The sequence below is a fragment of the Montipora foliosa genome, chromosome 2 (genome assembly GCF_036669935.1).
Source record: "Montipora foliosa isolate CH-2021 chromosome 2, ASM3666993v2, whole genome shotgun sequence".
Lineage (NCBI taxonomy): Eukaryota > Metazoa > Cnidaria > Anthozoa > Scleractinia > Acroporidae > Montipora > Montipora foliosa.
The window spans coordinates 23371328-23391611 of NC_090870.1; the positions used below are offsets into that span (position 1 = coordinate 23371328).

The 20284-nt window shown below is 38.4% G+C and overlaps 2 protein-coding genes across 2 annotated transcripts; one reads left to right on the plus strand and one right to left on the minus strand.

Annotated features, from left to right (window-relative positions):
- Positions 1-7369: 7369 nt before the first annotated feature.
- Positions 7370-16763, minus strand: LOC137992701 (methyl-CpG-binding domain protein 2-like). Its single transcript, XM_068838184.1, has 2 exons — positions 16563-16763; positions 7370-8248 (listed from the first exon to the last, which is right to left on the minus strand). Exons 1-2 carry the CDS (start codon positions 16676-16678, stop codon positions 7573-7575), a joined length of 792 nt encoding a protein of 263 aa, XP_068694285.1. The 5' UTR covers positions 16679-16763; the 3' UTR covers positions 7370-7572.
- A 51-nt stretch (positions 16764-16814) lies between these two features.
- On the plus strand, positions 16815-20003 carry LOC137992702 (alpha-endosulfine-like). The gene is made up of 4 exons (XM_068838185.1): positions 16815-16939; positions 17019-17105; positions 17233-17398; positions 19785-20003. The coding sequence occupies exons 1-4, from the start codon at positions 16901-16903 to the stop codon at positions 19838-19840; spliced, it is 348 nt and encodes a 115-aa protein (XP_068694286.1). The 5' UTR covers positions 16815-16900; the 3' UTR covers positions 19841-20003.
- Positions 20004-20284: the final 281 nt, after the last annotated feature.

The following is a 20284-nucleotide window of genomic DNA, read 5'->3' on the forward strand; positions in this document are numbered from 1 at the left end:
AGATTGTTGACCACCTAGTTTCAAAGCAGCTGGAGTATTTTTCACAGTGGTTAGGAGTTTTGAAATGATGTTTGCGTTAAATTAACGCCAAGCTATTTCCTAAAGTTTCTAAACAAACTACATCCTAACCTGCGTAAATCAATGATCGCGAATATCGCTTTATAAAGCGATGTCAAAAGCGCAAATCAGTCTAATTTAGCTGGGGAAGAGTTAGCTGAGGTTTTATTTCGGTCAAGTTTTAAAGATGTAGGGGATGAGTTTCGAAAACAATGGAGTTCACAATGGCGCCAATTATTTCGACGTCACATGGTGCAAGCGATTATCACATCAACGTGCGATTGGCTCTTGATGATTATAAATTATTTACTGTTTACAGTCTTTTGATTATATCAGCTGCTTTGCATAAATTGTGCCTCTGGCAAAACTTTGAACTTTGTTTTCACTAGGTTGTTTTGGCAAACTGTCAAGCTTTATTGTGCGAAGGCCTGCTTTAGCACAGACCTAATTGAGAATCTTTGTGAGCTGAACAAAGCAGCTGCACAGCCTTTGAAAACAGAAACCTCTCCAAGGACAGCCGTTGAAAGTAATTTCCATAGTACATGTTGTCTACTGGACACTTTTTCTACCGGTTTCGATGTCTTATTCATCTTCCAACAGTGAAGCACCAGTTGAAACGAAATTTTGAATCTGATCTATGGTTGCTGTGGATTAACAATTAATAGCAAGTAAAGCGAATGCTTCCACGTTTAGGAGCTATTTGCATAACAATTCGACCTGAACTTGTCGATGTTGTTTCGAATTTGGTTTAAATGTAACACGCGGCAGAGCTCTACCAACGCTAACTGTAAACTATAAATAAGAGCTGTACACGCTCGAAATGAATACCAGGCAATATGTAATCATAGTGATCTTTCGTCAACATTGAGTGTCGTAGTTTTCAGATAAAACCCTCCAAAATCGCCTTGCTCAGTGCTTTAATGCTGATTGGTTAGCAACCCAACTAGAACCTTTTTGTCTCTATCAAACCTCGTGCAATTTAGCTTGGTTTTCGCATTCCGGAAATCACGAGGGCTTTGTCTTCGAATTTGTGTGGTCTTCTTTTTCCTGCAAATTGTACTTGGTTACCGCTTAACTACCCCTCTTATGGCTGTAAACTTTCAAATTGCAAATATAGATGCAGGCTTTTGCTTTAAGTGAAAGTATCGAAAGTTCTTTAAAAGAAAAATTCATAGTTGCACCTTATCTAAAGACTGACAACCAACAGTACTGATGCGTGTGCTTGGAGGATTTCGCAAATGAAAATTCCGTTGAAATTCTTGTCAGAGCAACAAAAGTACACCTTAGTGTTGTTCTTTGTTCTCGGTATAACAATTCGACTAAGTAATTCTTGAAGACTAAAAGCAACTCATTTGAGGTATGATATATTGCATGCAATCACATGACTCCTTGGTCATTAATTAGCTGTATTGCCCATCACTGACCTAAAATACGTTAGCAGTGTGCAGCAAATTTTGTTGCTCAAGTGCGAACAAAATAGTCGTAACCAAAATCCCCCAAAATAATTACCGAAATTTTGCTTCACTATCTCATTTTGGCGGTATGCCAGGGCTATGTATTTTTATAACGGGCGAATATTAGACAGTTCGTTAAGGTATTTAGTTTACAAGCGCCTCAAATTTTCGCGACTGAAATGCGGAGCTTATCAACAACATTTGTCAAAGTAATATTACATTTACAAAAAATTAACGATGACAAAATAATAATAATTATTATAAACCAGAAACAGAAAATATCATCTGAATTGTGAAGTTTTCATGCCAAATATGGGCTTGCATGAAATAAGTGCCAATTTGGGGCGGTGCTTAACGTAGTAAATACGTTAATTGTCGGCGTTTTAATTCGCGATTGGTTAATACTGACAAAGAACACAAATTTCATAATTGACCACTTCGCCACTTGGTTCACCGCCTGCGGAAGGGCTAGAGTTAAGACGATAGACCCGAGGGTGTAAGCAAACCCAAAAACTAGAATTAAAAAAAAAGCATTGAAGCGACAATGCACTTTAAAAGGGAGAGAAAACCTCCACAGTTTACATGGCTAGCAACCAACTGCCCACGCAATAAGGTTACTAGGAATTAGGAAAGACAAAATTACGGATTAAGTTTGTTCTTCCTTACCTGTTACAAAGAATAAGCAAGTTACGAAAACAAGTGTGCTCTTCGGGATGAAAAGAATAGTATGCAAAAATAGAAAGCTCCATCTAATTACCAAAAGCTAGCGAGTTATTCTGAAATGGAAGCATCGCCACCCATCCGGTCACGTGGATATATATCGACTACGCGAGGAGACGATTCGATATTAATCATGTCGGTTCCCTTAGCAACCATCCAAGGACACCCTTGCAGCATCTCAACCAGATGACAAAACTAATGGTAGTGGTACCACTAGGGCATACTCTAGTTAAGCACAATCGATTATTCCATTGAAACATATGTTCATTTTATTGTCTCGGCGTTCACATTCAATCGTAGGAGAAGGAAAACACGTAATTTTACATATTAAAACCAGCGGGTAGAACGAACGACAGCAAAAACTTAACAGGCTTGAAGGCATTTAAAATTTGTAAGTTTGTGGTGTATGCTAAAGTGGTCTCTACTGCACTATGAAAATGAAATCATTGAAGTACACCTGTAACTCGATTCCAGGGAAGTAACCACAAAGCTTTGATGGAACCAACTCATACCATTGCCTTCTTTGAGTCAGAGGAAACATTTGGCTAACTTCGAAATATTGAATTACTCCATAATCTCTTTAATAAACATGATCGTGGTACAGAGTGGAAACTCATTTGCTACGGATTTGACCAAACAACGAGAGCAAAAAACCCAGTTTGTTCTGTTGTTGTTGTTGTTGTTGTTGTTGTTGTACGTGTGGTGACTACAAGTACAGAATATTTTTAAGCCTCCATTGCTTGGTTTTTGGCTTGGATACCAAATAATGAACCGGGGACCTCGAGTTTCCATGTGCCGACGATGTCCTCGAGACCTCTCCGTTTTAATCACAAAACGACAAAATTTCAGGACCAAACGTTCTCTCATTATTACTGACCATTTTACCTGCATCTCGACAAATTCAGTTCCTGATATCAAATGCCACAGAGACCAGAGGGGAGGTTTGTGAACGTTTCTGGATGAAGAAGAAACAAAAAAAGGGGTCACTTCACGCTCTGCTTTTGTTCGAGATTGCATGGTAGACTTGAAACACTGAGCCCGAATCCGTAGACTATCCACTGTGAACTACTCCATGAATTACCCCATAGACCGTCCCTGATTCAGTCAATCATAATTACTTTAAGGGGCGAAATAACTGCACGCGCTGTTTTAAATGGCCAATCAGAAAATAAAGTGATTGTCTAAACGAAGATAAAAACAGCAAAAACAAAGTACGCGAATTGTACAAATTGATGTAAAATAAACATTTCGTAAATGGATGCTTGGCTGAGGGTATGAGCAAAACTGAAAACATTTCAAATTCCAGGGAGGAATCGAACTTACCACATCCGTAATAAGGGTCGCATGTTCTCACCAATGAGCTACCAGAACTCTTCGTAAGATGCAGACCGTACCTCGCTTAAGTCAGGGAGGGGGGGGGGGGTATTTACATGAAGCCGGGACGAACTCAGGCCGGTACGACTCCGTATCGGCCTTCATATATACATTTTTTTTTTGCGTTGCATGAGATCGGCCTGAAAATTAACTCAGACCAGTCTGACTTCGTCTGGGTTGCTGGACCGAGACGAGGAACTCTCGTACCGGTCTGAGTTCGTAGCGTTCTCATGTAAATGACATCAAATCTCAGACTAATCCCCATTTACACTCCCTTGGGTGGTGCCACGATTGATTCCATTCAGTAACTACGTACATTAGTATGCACAACTCTTTGTTTGTTTCTCTTTGTTTTGTTTCTGTCACCGTTAAAGACTACTGTCTTATGTTTAGTAGATACTACTTCTCCATGGTCAGTTCCAATTGTCTTAAGCTACTCGGCCAGGTGAAGGAAACTTTCCTCTTTGTTCTCGTCAACACTCAAGAAGGCTGGCCAATTTCCTGGGATCCTGGTGTCCGGTCTGACGCGTCTAGGGATACCCTTTCCACTCTTGATTCGTGCAGAATCTTTAAGACTGCCTGGGAGATATCTGTCCCATACTACATCCACCGTGTCGACATTCCTTAACTGGTTTATTACGTATTGAAAGACGACGGTCTCGCTGTACTCTTGAAATGGCTTGGAGGCTCCAGGCTTAAGTATGTCAACGCTGGCTGAACCATGTCAGTTGCAGAGCTTCAACAGATGACCTTTAATTTGTGTTTGCACTGGTCCATTCTTCTCGAGACACGATAACAAATCCAGTTTGGTACTATAGATCTGAGCTTCCCATACTGAGATGGCAAAGGGGAAAAACTCGGACCAAAAAATCTTTCCAAATCACCATCTCTGACATGACATGAAAGATAAAGACGTGAAAACAGAGAGCTTTAGTGATGCTGTATTGTATCAAACAGTGGTGTTGTGCTCTCCTGTAGCCTAGTTGCTCTACAGTTCGGGCCTCTGTTGTTCAAAAGGTGGATAACGTTATCCACCGAATAAATCACTACCCAACGGATAAACACTAGCAAAACCAATTGAGTTATCCAGTGGATAGTGATTTATCATGAGTGGATAGCGCTATCCACCCTTCGAACAACTGGGGCCCGACCGTTTCAACAACCTTGGAACCTGCAATCAATGTGGCGGATGTCTAGCAAAATCAAATCTCCAGTTCTAACTCGAGAAGAAAAGGATTTAAAACGAAGTTCGAATAATTCGGTAGATGTTCAGGTTTAACAACCCGTGAATAGCAGGTACAATTTCTATTTTTACCAACAGCCTATTTTTCAGCATTATCATCAACTGGGAACCTGGAACTCGGACTTTAAAAATCTGAGCCCCAAATGGGATTTGGACCCACGACCCTCCGTGATCTAGTACGGATGCTCTAAACACTGAGCTACTGGAGACTCTGTATTGAGCGAGGGTGAAATGTGGGTATAGACTACGACTGCATCATGCGGTCACATCGTATAACTTTTGCGATAACATCACGCGGTCACATTAAGGCATGTCAGAGATGCAACCAGCCACCCAAGCGAGTAATGTGATACATGAAAGATATTAAGCATTCCTATAAATAAATTTACTAGGGAAAGGGTTGACTCAGGGAATAAGTAGAGATATAGGCTCCCCCCTTAATGAGCTCCTGGGTAAAATTAACGTTATTCTTAGATCAGGGTAAATGCAGCTGTTTATCCTTCCCTGAGGAGTAGCATTTGGGGGACACTTTGTGACGTCAATTGTCTGTATTCCGAGACACCAGTGATGTTAGGAAGAAGAGCAAGGGGACACTTCGTGACGCTTATTGAAATCCCCTTGCATCTAATAAGGGGCATTTCTCCACATATCTGTCGTAATTCGGTTAAATAACTCGTTTAGAAATGATGTTAGACACTGAAGGGAAAAAAATGAAGGGGCTGGGGAGTGAAAACACGAAAACCTGGTTTCATCAAACGAGTTGTTCAATGAAAATAAACTACCGGAACAATTATCTGAACCGAGTACATCGACTGAATGGAAAATTGCCAGTCACCTTTAAGATAAACATCTAAAAATCAAGGGTTAGGCCTGATGACCGTTTTGAGGTAATTTTTCTATTCGAAACGTTAATAAATCTACTCGGAGGCTCGATATGCAGGAAGCCGATCCTACACATGCAGCAGAAGCTGGGCGTAAAACCAGTCCAAGGTGGCATATTTTTGTCCTTTTTTTCTTTTTTCGTAAATTTGCGGTAGTTGCAAGTTTCCGCTTTGTCATCCATCAGTCATGAAATTAGCGAGTCTTTCGGCGCAGCGTGTCTATCGGTGTGTATGATAATAATTCTTGAGTTAGGACAATGTGCCAACCAGCGAGCGGGTCATGGTTGTGAGTCATTCGAGCCAACATGGCGAGCCATGCGAGTGAACATGCGAGTCACACAGTTATTAAAAGCGAACCATTTTAAAACGGGTGCTTAGACTTAATAACTGTTTATCAGCGCTATTTGAAATGGGTGCTTAGAAAGGTCCGGGCTATTCTCTAATAAAATTTCAAACGTGTATCTTAGGCCTTTATTAAGGTGAGAATCTGCTAAATCGTCACCTTCGGCTTCATAACTTTAGAACGCTTTTAAATTAAATTGTAGAAGCGATAGTGGTAGTACTTTTTTCGATTTTACTTAACATTGTGGCTGTGCCGTGCGTTTCACGCCTCCTGCACTGATTGTGAGGCTGCTTCTACAATAAAAAGATCACAAAATCTACTTGCTTGATAATTAAGCATCCTGCTGAAGGGTGAGAAGCACTTTTTAACAGTTATGGCGTAATGAATATTTGTCCGGACAAAATCGGATCTTTTCCGAGCAAAAACAGATTTGATCGGACATCTTGACCGGCGCCGGCAGGGAAATTATTTCAAGCCCTGCCAGGACACGTCAATTCTAAGGAAATTAGGAATAAACGATAACCCTGAATTTAGAGAAGCAAACACTGGAAGCAGGTGACAGCAGCTTCTTTGGAGTTGCAGTTCAGTCCTTCTCAAACTTCAACTCTTACGTTCCACCAGCGATTAATAATGATGAACATGGAATCCAAAAATCGTATTAGCACTTAAAATGTAAACAAAGTTAAAGTGCCCCTCTGATTTAAAAAGAAAATCACTTCCTTTTTTTCTTCAGATTTTGAAATTGTGTTTGCTTAACATCTGACTGACAAAATTTTGAGCCTTGAATTTTATCCAAAGGCCATTTACTTTGAGTGTAAGTTTTGGGTTTCACGGTCCGTCATTCCTCACGTTCGAAACTGACCGAATGGACCTCAAAGGGTTGGATCCAGGGAAAAGGGACGTCAAAGGCTCACTAGCTTAAAATTCCAGCGCGTGAATGCAACTTATTATATATGCAAAACGCGAGTTTTAAAGTCTGAAAGCCCAAAACTCCCGTGCTGCATATTAATTCTGCAGCGTACACACGCATTGCATTCTTAAACTAGTGAGCCTTCGACGTCATTATCTCCTCGATCCAGCTCTCTCAAGATCGTAAAGTTAGTAATGACGGACCAGCAAATAGGAAAGTTCCAGTTAAAATAAACATGTGTCTTTCTGAAATCAAGGCTTAAAACTTTGGTTGCTTAGTGTTCAGTTAACATAGTTTTGAAATCCAAAGAAAAATGAGAATTGATTTTTTGCTCACAGGGGCATTTTAAGTCATATTTATAAACGAGAAATCAGCAGTTGGTAACTGTAACTGAGACATCCATTCATTTATTAAGAAAATCAGTTAACAAACAAGACGTGGACAGAAAAATAGATTCTTTTTGCCAATTGAATAAATAGCCCTATTCATGAAGTGACTTGGTCTTTGTGTTGAGAAGATCAATCAAGAGTGAGCGCACAAGTCCTCAGCCAAGTGATTCGTATAATATCAGTGTTTGTGGTGTTGCATGTCTACTTAATGGAAGGATCTCTCTTTAAGTGTTCATACTCAGCTAGAGCCTCAGACAACTGCCTTCTCAATGTAGCTACCTTTTCTTCTTGTTTCTTGATATCCGTATCGGTAATTGCAAATGGTGTACACAAAGGCTGCTCGGCATTTAGCCACACCTCAGGGTGCTTCTCGAGAGATATAGCTGATCTATCCTGACCCTTAACACTAGAATTGTTGTACAGATTTGTTACTAACGAATGAATCAAGCTCTTTTGGTTGATTCCCGGCCCAACGCTCTTAATTTGAGGTGGTAAACGAAAGCACTTAATCGTAGTTTCATCCACTGAGCAAACTGGAATCCCCTGCAGTCTTTTTTGCCAAAATAACTGTTTTGGCTTCTCTTTTTCAGTTTTTGTATTTGCAGCATCTAGCTTACGTTTCTTGTCTTTTGGAGCTTCCTGTCCCATGGAAGGATAATACGTAACTGATTGTTTTGACAATGATTTATTAAGTTGACGGACAGGGGCTGGAATAATTCCTCCATTCAAGTCTCGTCCAAAGCTCTGTTCCTTTTCACCTTGTTTTCGCTTACTTCGTCTGCAATATGTGCCACTTCTAAAATCAAAATTGCCAAGATCAAGGTCTGGAAGATGTTTCTCCAGTTGAGGTTTTGAACGGATTTTCTTTCCATCTGGGCTAAAAAGAAAAAACAATGCCAATAATTGATTAAAGATGAGATTATCAAGCCTTCTCTGACAAACAGAAAACAAGCTATACAGAGTTACTACGAATACGTGTACAGTATACACTGTATACATGTATGTGGTCAGAGTTAGTACCACCCAGAAACAACGCAACTACGAAAATAGATCGTTCTCACTGTCACGCAACAGAAAAAAAAATCGAAACCGTTCCATGAAATAAGCCAAAAACTTGGAATGTTGTAGGAGACACATTTATAAATCACCTCAGCAATTCTCAGGTCCTTGTGGTACATCGCTTCTGAGTTATTTGTCGCCGCGTTTCACGCAACTGTTGGTGCAACATTCTTGTGCACCAGTATGGCGGCCAGAAATTCACACGAACATCTGGAATTCGCTTAGCTATGAAAACGCTTACTTTTCGCTCATGAGATAAAATACACGTGTATGAACACATCTCCTAATGTACTTGAAACGCTCAGACTGCTGAGATTCATAGGCACAGACATTTTGTATCATGGTGTCACGCAAGGTGACAATTCGGAAATTCAAAATGCTTTATTTTCGAAACGAAAGACGTCATGGAACTCGAAACTTGAAAAATGATTTATTACTAGGTCATCTTCAACCTCCGAAAATTGAAAATTCAAAACAACTTGCGGTTTTGATTTTAGAATTTAACGACCTCACTGAGAAAACCATCTATACTGTCTTTTTATCTCGAAACCACCCACTGATAATCATGTCCTTGAGGAAACAATATTAGTTATGCTGTGATTAAGATTTTTTAAAATAAATTTTCCAATAAATAATGCACTTACACATTGTGCAGTACGCGCTATGATTGGCTAATTTACCGGGCCATATTCTACAATACGGCCCGCTACAATTGAAATTTTACGTGAAATTAACTTGTAAACCTGTTTGAATCTTGCAAGCAACTATTTCAAAGAGCTATAAGCTATATAGATCATCCTTTTTCACGCATGCCAATCAATTGTTGCAGTTGACAGTTCCGCTTGCCTTCAACTAGGTTTTTTTTTCCCGCTTGATCAAGGTTCTCAAGGTACAAGGTACAAGGTACAAGCGTTCATGGACAGAAAATTACCACACTTATGATAATTATAGGATGTAAACAAAAAAAAAAATTGGACATTAGGCATAACGTTTTAGACACTGAAAAGCGAAAAAGATCAACACAAATCATACGAACGGTAGAAATGGCTGCAATGCATTTGCTTGAGGTAACGAAGGGAAGCAATTACTGTTGCACCATTTTTTTTTTGTCTACATAACCAACTTTATAGCTCTCAGATAGTACTCGCGCTATGATTGGTTAAATTACCGGGCCGTATTCGACAGTAAGGGCCGCTGTACGGCCCGCAAAATTTGAAATTTCGATAAAACATTCCCTAGCAAGTTTTTCATGCCGTTTCTGTTACATAAACTTGTAAAATTGTTTGAATCCTGCAAGCAACCATCTAAAACAGCCAAGAAGATTTCGTCTTTCGGATTTTGCCGGACACGGCAATCTTTGTGGCAGTTGAACCTTGCGCTTGACTTCAACTAGTTTCATTTCCCTCGCGGCTGATTACCACAGGGATATAAGTACGGACCTCGAACTCGGTTAGTAAGAAGTATATAATATTTGGCACACAAAATGACAAAAACCAGAAATTTCTTTAGAGTTTGCTTTTAGATTTTTTATCTGGCCATAGACCCTACGCAGTATCCATTTGAAAGACAGGACAGAAGCCATGCAAAGACATTGTTCCAAAAAAACTTGGATTTTCTCACAGTTCCAAAAGAGATGTTACAAGTTTTCAACTTCAGACTGGCATTAAGAACCGTTTTCGTTATCCACGATTCCTGTCTTTTTTTGGAAAAACATTAGCTGCCAAACGACGATGTAAAAATTTGAAAGTCAAAAATTTGCGAGTCAGAATGGCTTAGCAGTTCTCAACCGCGCCTCCCACCTCTGCGACCTGGGTTAAACCATAGTTAATCTAGGGACTGGTTGTGAAACCCTGGAAATTTCAAAAGCAGGAACGATACAGTCGAAATTAGATGTTGAACCGACCGTGACCCTGCACAATCTTTTGTTTATGGTTCGCAAGTTAATTTCGAATAAATTAGTCGAAGCTTTTGATTGGTTATCCTGCCGAAAAAAGCGTGTTTTTGTCGGGTTTTGTGCAGGGTCAAGGCTAAAAAAGGGAACAAAAACATGAAACAAAGAAACTTGCCGAGTTTCATAACCAGCCTACATCTATTAACTATGGTTAAACCTTGGCCTCAACCATGATTTCAATCTGATCTCAATCTGACTCTGAGGGTTTTTCTCCCGGTACTCCGGTTTTCCTCCCTCATCAAAATCGATTCTCAGTCAACTACACCCGGCTGTGGGCGCATACTCTCGATAGGGATAACCTCTGAAATCCTTCCCTTTCATTGAAATGAATAAATAAGGTTGCCATCATCATCATTCTCATTCCGTGGATGCAATTCCAAAGTGAGGGGGTTAAATTGCGGGTTTATTCATTTTGAAAGTAAGTCCATGAAAGGAAGCTAGAAGAATTAACATATAGATGTTTCACCTGTGGTATCCATTTCATATGCCCGTCCCTGTAGAAAACAGGTCTATTGCCAATCCATATCAGTAAATTATCCCATAAGGGCAGCAATGAGAAGTGTTCCTCAGATGTACAAGTATTATCTTTAAAAAAGCTTCGCTCCATATTCTTAGAATTTCTTATAAGTTATAAGTTATGTTAGCCTTCTTTGAAATATCTTTTTTTAAGCAGATTACCATTTATCAACAAGTCTACTCTATTTATTGTTGGAATTCCAGTTCAAAGATTACTCTCCAGCCACCACGATTGTTAACATCTCAGTTCTTTTAATCCAGGTGGCTTTTAAGGATTTGTTAAACCTTGTTTTCTCTCATTGATTTATGGCCGGACCTCAAACTCGGTTAGTAACTGCAAGAGGTATGAAATAGTCTTAATGGTTATATACTGTACATGCAATAACTTGCATGCATAAATTCCTCTAATATGGTTGAGCACTTACAGTAATTACATGTTCCGAACATTGGAAAAATATTAAAATTCTTGATAGCACAAAAATATGCATTCATGCATTTCAATACATGTAGATGTGTTAAAACTCGCAAAGAGCCACCAAATACGAACACTTAATGGCATAAAAAGAAGCTTTCATGGAGTCTAAAAAACAGAGGGCACAACAAGGGGCATTTTAGGACAGAGTAACTTATAATAATTATTACAAGAAAACCCATGAACCCTACAATGACCAGTGAGCAATGTGGAAAGGTACTGTATCCTGCATACTGTTTACAAGTGCATGTAATTACATGATCTCTGTAATACACTGCAAAGACCACTAAGCCCATAATTTTGTTTATCAATGGAAAATGCTAATAAAAAAACTGCATTTGGGGTTCAAATGCTTTTGCCAACTCACAAAACGTACTGCCACCAAGGGGTTGTTTCTGAAAATCCTTGAAAACTCTTCAAGCCCAAAAAGGAATTTGCAAAAGAAAGATCTTCTTCATTCTGGAAAATAATTATTTGTCTATGAAAAATGTTTTCAAGGCCAGAGAAAAGAGACCCATTGACACCTCAAATGCGCTTGGTTGCCTGCCCCCAGTTGATGAGTCTCACTCCCAGGGGTCGATGGGTTAAGTTAAAAGAAAGTCAGGACTTTTGAGAAATGCCCCATAAATAGCCTGATTTGGGCCACTCCCCAATTTAATAACATCAACAGCATTTATTAATTTTGACTTATACAGTCCATGAAGAGTTTATGTATGTAATTTTCAACACCAGGTTCTTCGTGGATTCTCAAAATAATATGCTGTTTTCAAAAGCCTTATATCCATTTGACTGGTGACAACCCTGAAGGTACACGTAAAGAAGGGTAACATCATTTTCCTTTCTAAGAGTGATACTTAAAATCCCTTTTATCTATTCTAGAAAATTAAAGAGCAATTTACAGAATAAAGGCCATGTTTGAATTTCACTCATTTGATTTGTTTACTTGTTATTTTTATCATCTACATGTATGTTGATTGGAAGCTCTTGCTCTAATGTAAATGTATTCACCATAGAAATTACTCTCATCCTGTCCACCAAGCAGAGATGTATCCAGGTTTTCAAATTTGGGGCTCCTCTGGACCCCTTTCTGAAAAATTTAGAGGTCCATTGCAAAATCTTGGGGGTCCAGCTAATTAATATTCAATAATTAATATTCGATCTATTGCCTCTTAATTGCTGCTGCAGTACCCTTTCAGATTTCTAAATTGCACAAAATAAAGTCTTATCCCTTCCCACGAACATGACTTGTACTTGAAATGATCAATTTATTTGAAACTGTTATGCCCGTTGATTCATGGGTTGTCAAAGCGCCATTTGATCACATCTTAAAACTGGACCTTAACCAAGTATTTGCTTTTTATATCTATATACATGTATATACTTCTTAATAATTGTTGTAGTTGTATGTGTACATGTAAGCTTAAATTCGATTTTTGTTTTGTTTTAATTCTTAGTAATCCTGGAAGGGTTAACAACTCTGGTTGGAATCTGGGGAAGTCAAAAAACTGTTCTAATGCAAGATGTTTAAAATAACTATATCCTCTTTAAACGTTAGAGGTTTGGCTAACAACGATAAATAAAGAGAAATATGCCGGTGGCTTAAAAAGAAACAATTTTCAATTTACCTGTAGCGAGAGGCTCATTGTACAAAGAATTGGGAGGCTGAATGGGGCTGCACAGCCTTATTTGACGGCATGGCAAGTAACAATGCAGGTGTCGCTATTCTTTTTAATAACAATTTTTCTTTCAAAATCTTGAAACAATTCTGTGATAAAGAAGGAAGATGTATCATTATTGATCTGGAAGTCGGTGAGCTGACTTTAACAATTTGTAACATCTATGCTCCAAACAAAGATGATCCGTCCTTTTTTGCAGCTGTGTATAAGGAAATTTTGTCCTTCAGATGTGATGAATCATTTTTGGCGGTGGTTTCAATCTTGTTCTGGAAATTTTAAAGGACAAAAAGGGGGAACACCATCTACGCATTTTAATTCCTTAAAGGTGCTGAAATCTTTTCAAGACAATTTAGATTTAACGGACATACAGAGAGATTTGAATCCAGAGGAAAAGAGATTTACTTGGAGACAGAACAAGCCTGAAGTACATTGTCGTTTAGACTTCTTCCTGGTAAATGCAGGCTGCCAGATGACCCAAACCCAAAACAAGGAATTGGCACTGCTAAATTCTTCCAAAAAACCGAGCCAACAGGCATACAAGATCAACAGAGATAAGAAATATACCTGCCCTGAGAAAAGCCAAGCAAAATGGCTTAGGGACTGCGAATCTGAAGATGCTTTGAATTTTGATTGGAGATCTATCTATTCATTACCTAGGAAATGTACATTAAGAGCAAAACTCAGGAACTTTCAGTTAAGTTTCTTCACAGAAGAATTGCCACAAATTCCTTCTTGTTTAAAATTACGTTCTCTGACACAGATTTATGTTGCTTCTGTAAAAATGCTCAGGAAACCCTAATTCACTTGTTCTGGGATTGTCCTGTTACAAACGTTTTTTTGAAAAACATACAAAATTTTCTGATTTCAGTTAACCTGATCCAAACCTCTCATGTTCTAAGGAAAACTGTGTGTTTAGGTCTTGATGAGGAAAAAGGAGAAATTTTAGTTAACTACTGCCCACTTCTAGCTACAATCTTGGACAAATTAAATGGAACATTGAGACCACCCCTCCCCCCAAACTCAGTGATGGGAAAATGGCGCGTTTTGGCCTTCACGCACCTTCATCCTTGATTTGGGGGAGAGGGGGCATTTCTGTTCCATTTTATTCTGTCCAAGATTGCAATCTTGGACAAATAACATTGAGACCACCCCTCCCCCCAAACTCAGTGATGGGAAAATGGCGCGTTTTGGCCTTCACGCACCTTCATCCTTGATTTGGGGGAGAGGGGGCATTTCTGTTCCATTTTATTCTGTCCAAGATTGTAGGTACTATATTTTTAGCTGTAAGTACAACAATACTAAACCTTCGATATTAGAACACCTTTATCAGATTAAAGGTAATTTACAGTTAGAAAAACGAATTTCAGTCACAATAGGAAGGCAAAAAGCATTCGAAAAGAAGTGGCATAAAATAATTCAGTCGCGCTGACTGTCTGAATGTTTTCTCCTTTTTTGTCTCCCCTCTGTTTTTCTGGCTATTGTCATGTGTAATTTTGTTAACTAATCCAATCTGAACCCCCCCCCCCCCTTCTTTTCACAAGCAATTAGGTACCCCCTTATCGATTATTGTGACGCAATATTGTAATCTGTTTGCAACGTTTTTCTTTTTTAAAGTATGTTAAGTGTTGTATTATGTTGTTACTGTATTAAATTAAAAAAAAGAAAACAACAACATCTTAAAACAACTCGAGGAAAATCCGTATGCTGTACAAACTGTTGGCTCCAGTTGCTAAATGATCTAGATCTCCACAGCAATAAAAAAAAAAAGAACTGAATCTCAATTTTCCGTAAAAGAGCGTCATTTATTTTAACAACACTTAAGGTGTAATAATATTTAGGAACAAAAGAGTAAACAAATATAAGCGATCGATATGCATTTCATCGTCGGCATGTGCGGCCGAGACTTGTCACGGCCAACGTCAATAATCAAGCGATTGAATACTTTCAAGTTTCATCTTCAACACGTTACTTTTAACATTAACTCTGAAAAAGTTGCATAATTTGCAAAACAGACCAGTTACGTGCAAAACAAGAACCGAGACGATGACAAGTGTGCACCCGGAAATTATAAATATCAACAGGGTCGCACAAAACAAAAATTTAACATGCTTCGCCGTTGGGTTCTCTGTCATTTCGCTCACAACAAGTGAACTAATGCTTGAAATTCGCTTGGAAAGCATGCAACAAACTGAACTTCGACTGAAATGTTTTATTACCACTGGCGGCAGATTGAAAGTGTCGCCTGAAAAACAGCTCAGATCAGGTCACGCAACACATGGGAATTCAAAACTTAACTCCTCAAGCTGGACATAATGGTTGACAAAATGAAATCATTCGACCACAAAAATCCGAAAATAACAGCTTACCTTGAAATTTAAGGAACTCAAACATTTCTCCATTGTGAGAAATGGGAATGTTCAATTTCCTTGTGAAATATGCCGTTTGCATGTTTTTCCTGGCGTTTGTAATTTGTATAAACATTCGATTTTTTTTCTGCATCCAATTGGACCCTTTGTTCCATATTCTATGCGTCTAAAAGGAAAACAAGTGCGTCCCAGGACTCAATGACACACTCTGGATACATCTCTGACCAAGTCATTCTCAGCCACTCTTGAGGACTTGAAAAGACTTATAGCAACTGCATTTTGGTTGCTTCTTATGGTTATTAGCATGTTGTACACCATTGCCTATGCTATGTTCAGTGAAATAGTAACTCAACCGCTTGGGTTTTACAATTTTATTCAGGGTAGAAGCCATTTCTTTCCCACCATAATATTATAAAAATATAAACAATAATGACTTCAGTATTTACAAATTGTAAGTAACATTTTTTTTTTCTCAATAATATATGTATAACCAAACGTTCACACCCAGTTTTCATATTTTTGGGCCGTCTTTTGGCTTATTCCATTTAATACCGGAATGTTGATTATGATTACTCCTGCCTGATTATTTAATTTCTGGCATCAGGATGTGTAGTGAGTACAAAATTGAATTTTATTAGGTTCAATTTCGTTTAATCATTTCAACAATCAAACTCAGAGCAAAATTAGTTGCTCAATTTTGTTCGACTGCCAATTGAACACCAATCGTTTGATTGCATTCAATTTGTTTTTTGTTTGATTGGATAAGCCGGGCGTGTAACGAAGTGCTATCATTCATTCAAAATGTTTTGCACATCTCTGTTGCAAAAAACAAGAACGTGGAACGTGTATTTACTTACTGGCCAGCAATCCTTTACCCCTTTGCGATAAATAGTGGAAAACTAAACAGGGATTAAACTTAACTAAAACCGATGATCTTATCTCAGACGGTCCTCCGAGCGAGGCTAAACACTAAAGAATACAGGGCCACATTTTCCGACGTACTTGAATTACGAAACGGCTCGGCGGCTAAGTGTAGATGATTACTTAGCTTTAAAATGGTGCTAAATAATTGAGGACAATTCAAAACTTTATCAAGAAAATTAAGAAATTACTCGCAGATAAAAAAATTTAAAGAACACTAAAGCCTTTACCTATAATAGTAAACGTCACTTCTTCCAGCCGACAGTCCTGACTTTCTCATTACGATCTCGCGCTGCCAGCCACTCGGAAGGCTTGAGCATTCCATTCGTATAGGTTTTTCATCCATCTCCCTGACTGAAAAGGTTTATTTCAACCGAATAAAGAACCACCTCTTACAATATGGCGGATTCCGATGGTAGTCACTCACTCGTGCCAGCCTGACGCAACAAGTTTGACGTCCAAAGACTGGTGATGAAGACACCCAGACTGCTTTGTGAGATTGCTATAACGTAAGCTCACAATTTTGAAAGCCGCCATCTTGGCAAGTTGTCTCCTTATCACACAGAAAATGAGCGACGAAACAACCGTGGAGGAAAAGCCTGCCGAGGTAATGTTGTTTTAAAAGTGGTAAACTGAATTATGATATTCATCACGCTGATTTTCTTTTTTCTTACTTGTCACGACAGCTTACCGAAGACCAAAAGTTCGCACTCAAATATCCTGGAAGGAAACCAGTGGCAACTGATATTCTGAAAAAGAGGATGCAAAGAGGGGTATGCTTTAAACACATTTCGTTTTTAGAGTTTGAACATTTATTGTGTAAGTTCCATTTTTACAGGCTGCATGGGGGTGGGAACTGAAAATGATTTAATACCCCTCCTTCATGTTGCTTTGACCTAGGTGAAATACTTTGATTCTGGTGATTATGCAATGGCAAAAAGCGAGAAAAAAGGAGGGCCCGCGGCCGCAATTAATAGAGGAAAGCCAATGCCTTGTATGCCTCTTGGAGTTGGAAAAGCTATCCCTACACCTGAGAACATTCCACATAGGAAATCGTCTGTGCCGAGTAAGTTGGTGGAAGCTCACGACCAACAGCAGGTCGGGGTAATGCAGTAGTTGCTTTTACTGAATCACACTGACTCCTCCCTCTGTGCAGGTGCTTTATCAACAGTATTATTTTTTCCCTCAGTATGTTTTGAACATCAAGTGAAGTAAAATTAGGGAAGTTACAATGAAGCTGCTAGTTTTTGGAATTTTTATAATGCACACCTGCAGCTGTATTCAGTAGAGTTTTAAATTTAATTTTGTAATCTTGCGTCAAAGAACGTAACAACCACCACACCGTGCAGTGGTTTTCTAGTGGAGGAAAAAAATGACAAAGTACACAGCTTAAAAGTCTTAAAAGTTAAATTGTATTTCAAAATAACTTCAGCCTGTAAAAAAATATTTTGACTGTTAAGGGTGATTTAAGCTTCTCCTTATGAACAAAAATGTTGCAATAGACATTATATTGCCGTTCTGTGTCAGAGAACCATCTCTGAACAGGTCTGCATCTTACTTGGTAAATGACAAGTGTATATGTATAAATGCATTTTGCTTCTTGTACTAAAGATGAATGTGGATTTGGAAGTAAAGGGAAATATTCACAATCATTTTGCCACTCCATCTGCCATTGTTGTTCATTAAAGGTTAATTCCGACACTTTCTCAAATGGGCACGCATGCATCTATTAGTATATATAGATGTGATTAACTGGATTTCTTTACTTTAAAAACCTCAACCCAAGTTTCAAAGATATGTAATTTATAATGTCTTTTAATGTGGGGCGTAAGGATATCAGTTGCAGGCATGTCTGGGAATTAAGGATCTCTAATCTATGTTACCCTGTCCAAACTGGAGATTTCTCATCACCTCTCACATCCGTGTACAGTGCTAGGATAATAAAACAGTGACAACTATAAAGAAATTACCTTGGAATGAGTGAAAATGTCAGACAAACAATGCTTTGCAGGTTTCTCTCTAGTATGGGAACCAATAAATTAAGATGGCTGGAATACCAGTGGATCAGTGTAAATCTCCTTTTGTCTAAAGGATAAGGCTGCATTATTACGTACTAACTCAAACTTAATTTTGGTTGTAATCTGAGCAACATTTGAGCATGATTAACCCATTGACTCCTGAACCACCTCAATTGACAAGTAAAATTGTATGGTGTTAGACAATAAAATCTATTAAGTTTCATTCCCAGGGGCCAATGGGTTAATTACAGTGGACAGTGATTGGATAAAGAGGCTGAGTAAAATAGTGTTGCTTTAGACAGAGCAAAATCCATTAAGTCTGACTCCTAGTGGTCAATGGGATAATTATTGTTCAAAGACTATTTTAAAAGCATTAACGCATTAAAAGAAGAAACACAAGCATTGAGGGTTTTTATTATATTTTCCTGGTAGTGAGAGTTTTTGACAGGTTTGTAAAGTAGCGGACATACATGTATTTGTGAAAGCACGGGATGTGAGATTTTTGGTGCAAGCTAACTAGGGGGGTCTGGGGGGCAGCCCCCCAGGAAACAGAAACGCTGTCTCCAGTGTTTCTGGTACTCAAGAATTAGTTTCCCAGGCAAGGCTGGAGTTCACTCAAATTCTCTTTAAAAAGTAAGCAATAATAAAAAATAAAACAAACCCCTCAAATATTGGCATCAAAGTACTGGACATGGACTGAGAAACCAAAACGTCTGGCTTTCGGCCTCAAATGAAAACCCTGGGTTGTCATGTAAAAGTAATTTAAGCTAAGTTGTTGCACATGCAGGTTAATTGCATCCTGGCTTTGTGTGGTGTTCTATTGTATTATTAATTTTGTGTTATAGGCACCCACTGTTTGTGATTCAGTCAGTCTCTGGCTTATTTCATGAATACTTTCCTTTCCTCATGCAAAATGTCACCTTGAAGCCCCAATTCACAAACTGCATTTTCTCTTCTGACAGGAAAACTTTATAAACTTTTCTGAAAGATTAGGGTGTTAAACTAATTCACTGGCAATGGCTAACAGATTCCGGTTTTTATAAAGAAATGAACTCTTGTTTATCTCGTGAACATGGAAGACTTTTCCATGTGAAAAAGCCATGGATGTTAGTTGTGCTGTTTGGAGTTTTTTTAGGGTTAGTAATTTTGGGTGTTAACAGAATGTTTTGTCTGTGTTGTTTCAAAGCAAGGTAAAGATCTTTAAATGTCTTTAATACTAGTTATATTTGAAAAAGAAAAAATGAAATGTAGGCAAAATTAATGTAATTTTTGTCATTGGTCAACTTTTGTAGTCCAACAACATGCTTTTAATTTACCTTCGGTTGAATTCATGTGTCTGCTCTAAGTTGTTGTTTTTAACCACATTGAAATTGCAATCTTTTAATTGAATTTATCTTGTGCAACCATGTAACAAATTGTTACTCTATACTGCAGCTCAACATCACAGTCTTACAAGAAGTGGCGAGTGTAACGTCGTTATGGATCAATAAACTTGGCAGGATAATGCTCAAGACTTCACTTTATTTATTAAACTACATGTATTACAGTAATCGTTGATCTTTATCAACAATATATTTCAGTGAATTGCGTTCTATGACCTGTCAATCAAAAACAACTTTCTACTAAAAAAAATTAAAAATTGGTTTTCACTCCTCTGCTGTGCGATACTTTGCTGAGACAAGGAAGTAAACAGAACTGATGCTGAAAATCCTTTCAAAGAACGGAGATTTTCATTTTTAAAATATGTATTGCTCCTGAGTTAAACTGTTAAGTTTTTCTAGTGGGGCATTATTTCACAAACTAAGCGCAAGTGATGAAGCCAACGTAACCGCTTCGTTTCCAGGTGGGACTATGCTCCCACCCAACTGAGAGTTTGCCTTCGTCGCATCATAATGTATGGCATTTTTCGTATTTGTTTAAATGAACTTCTTGTT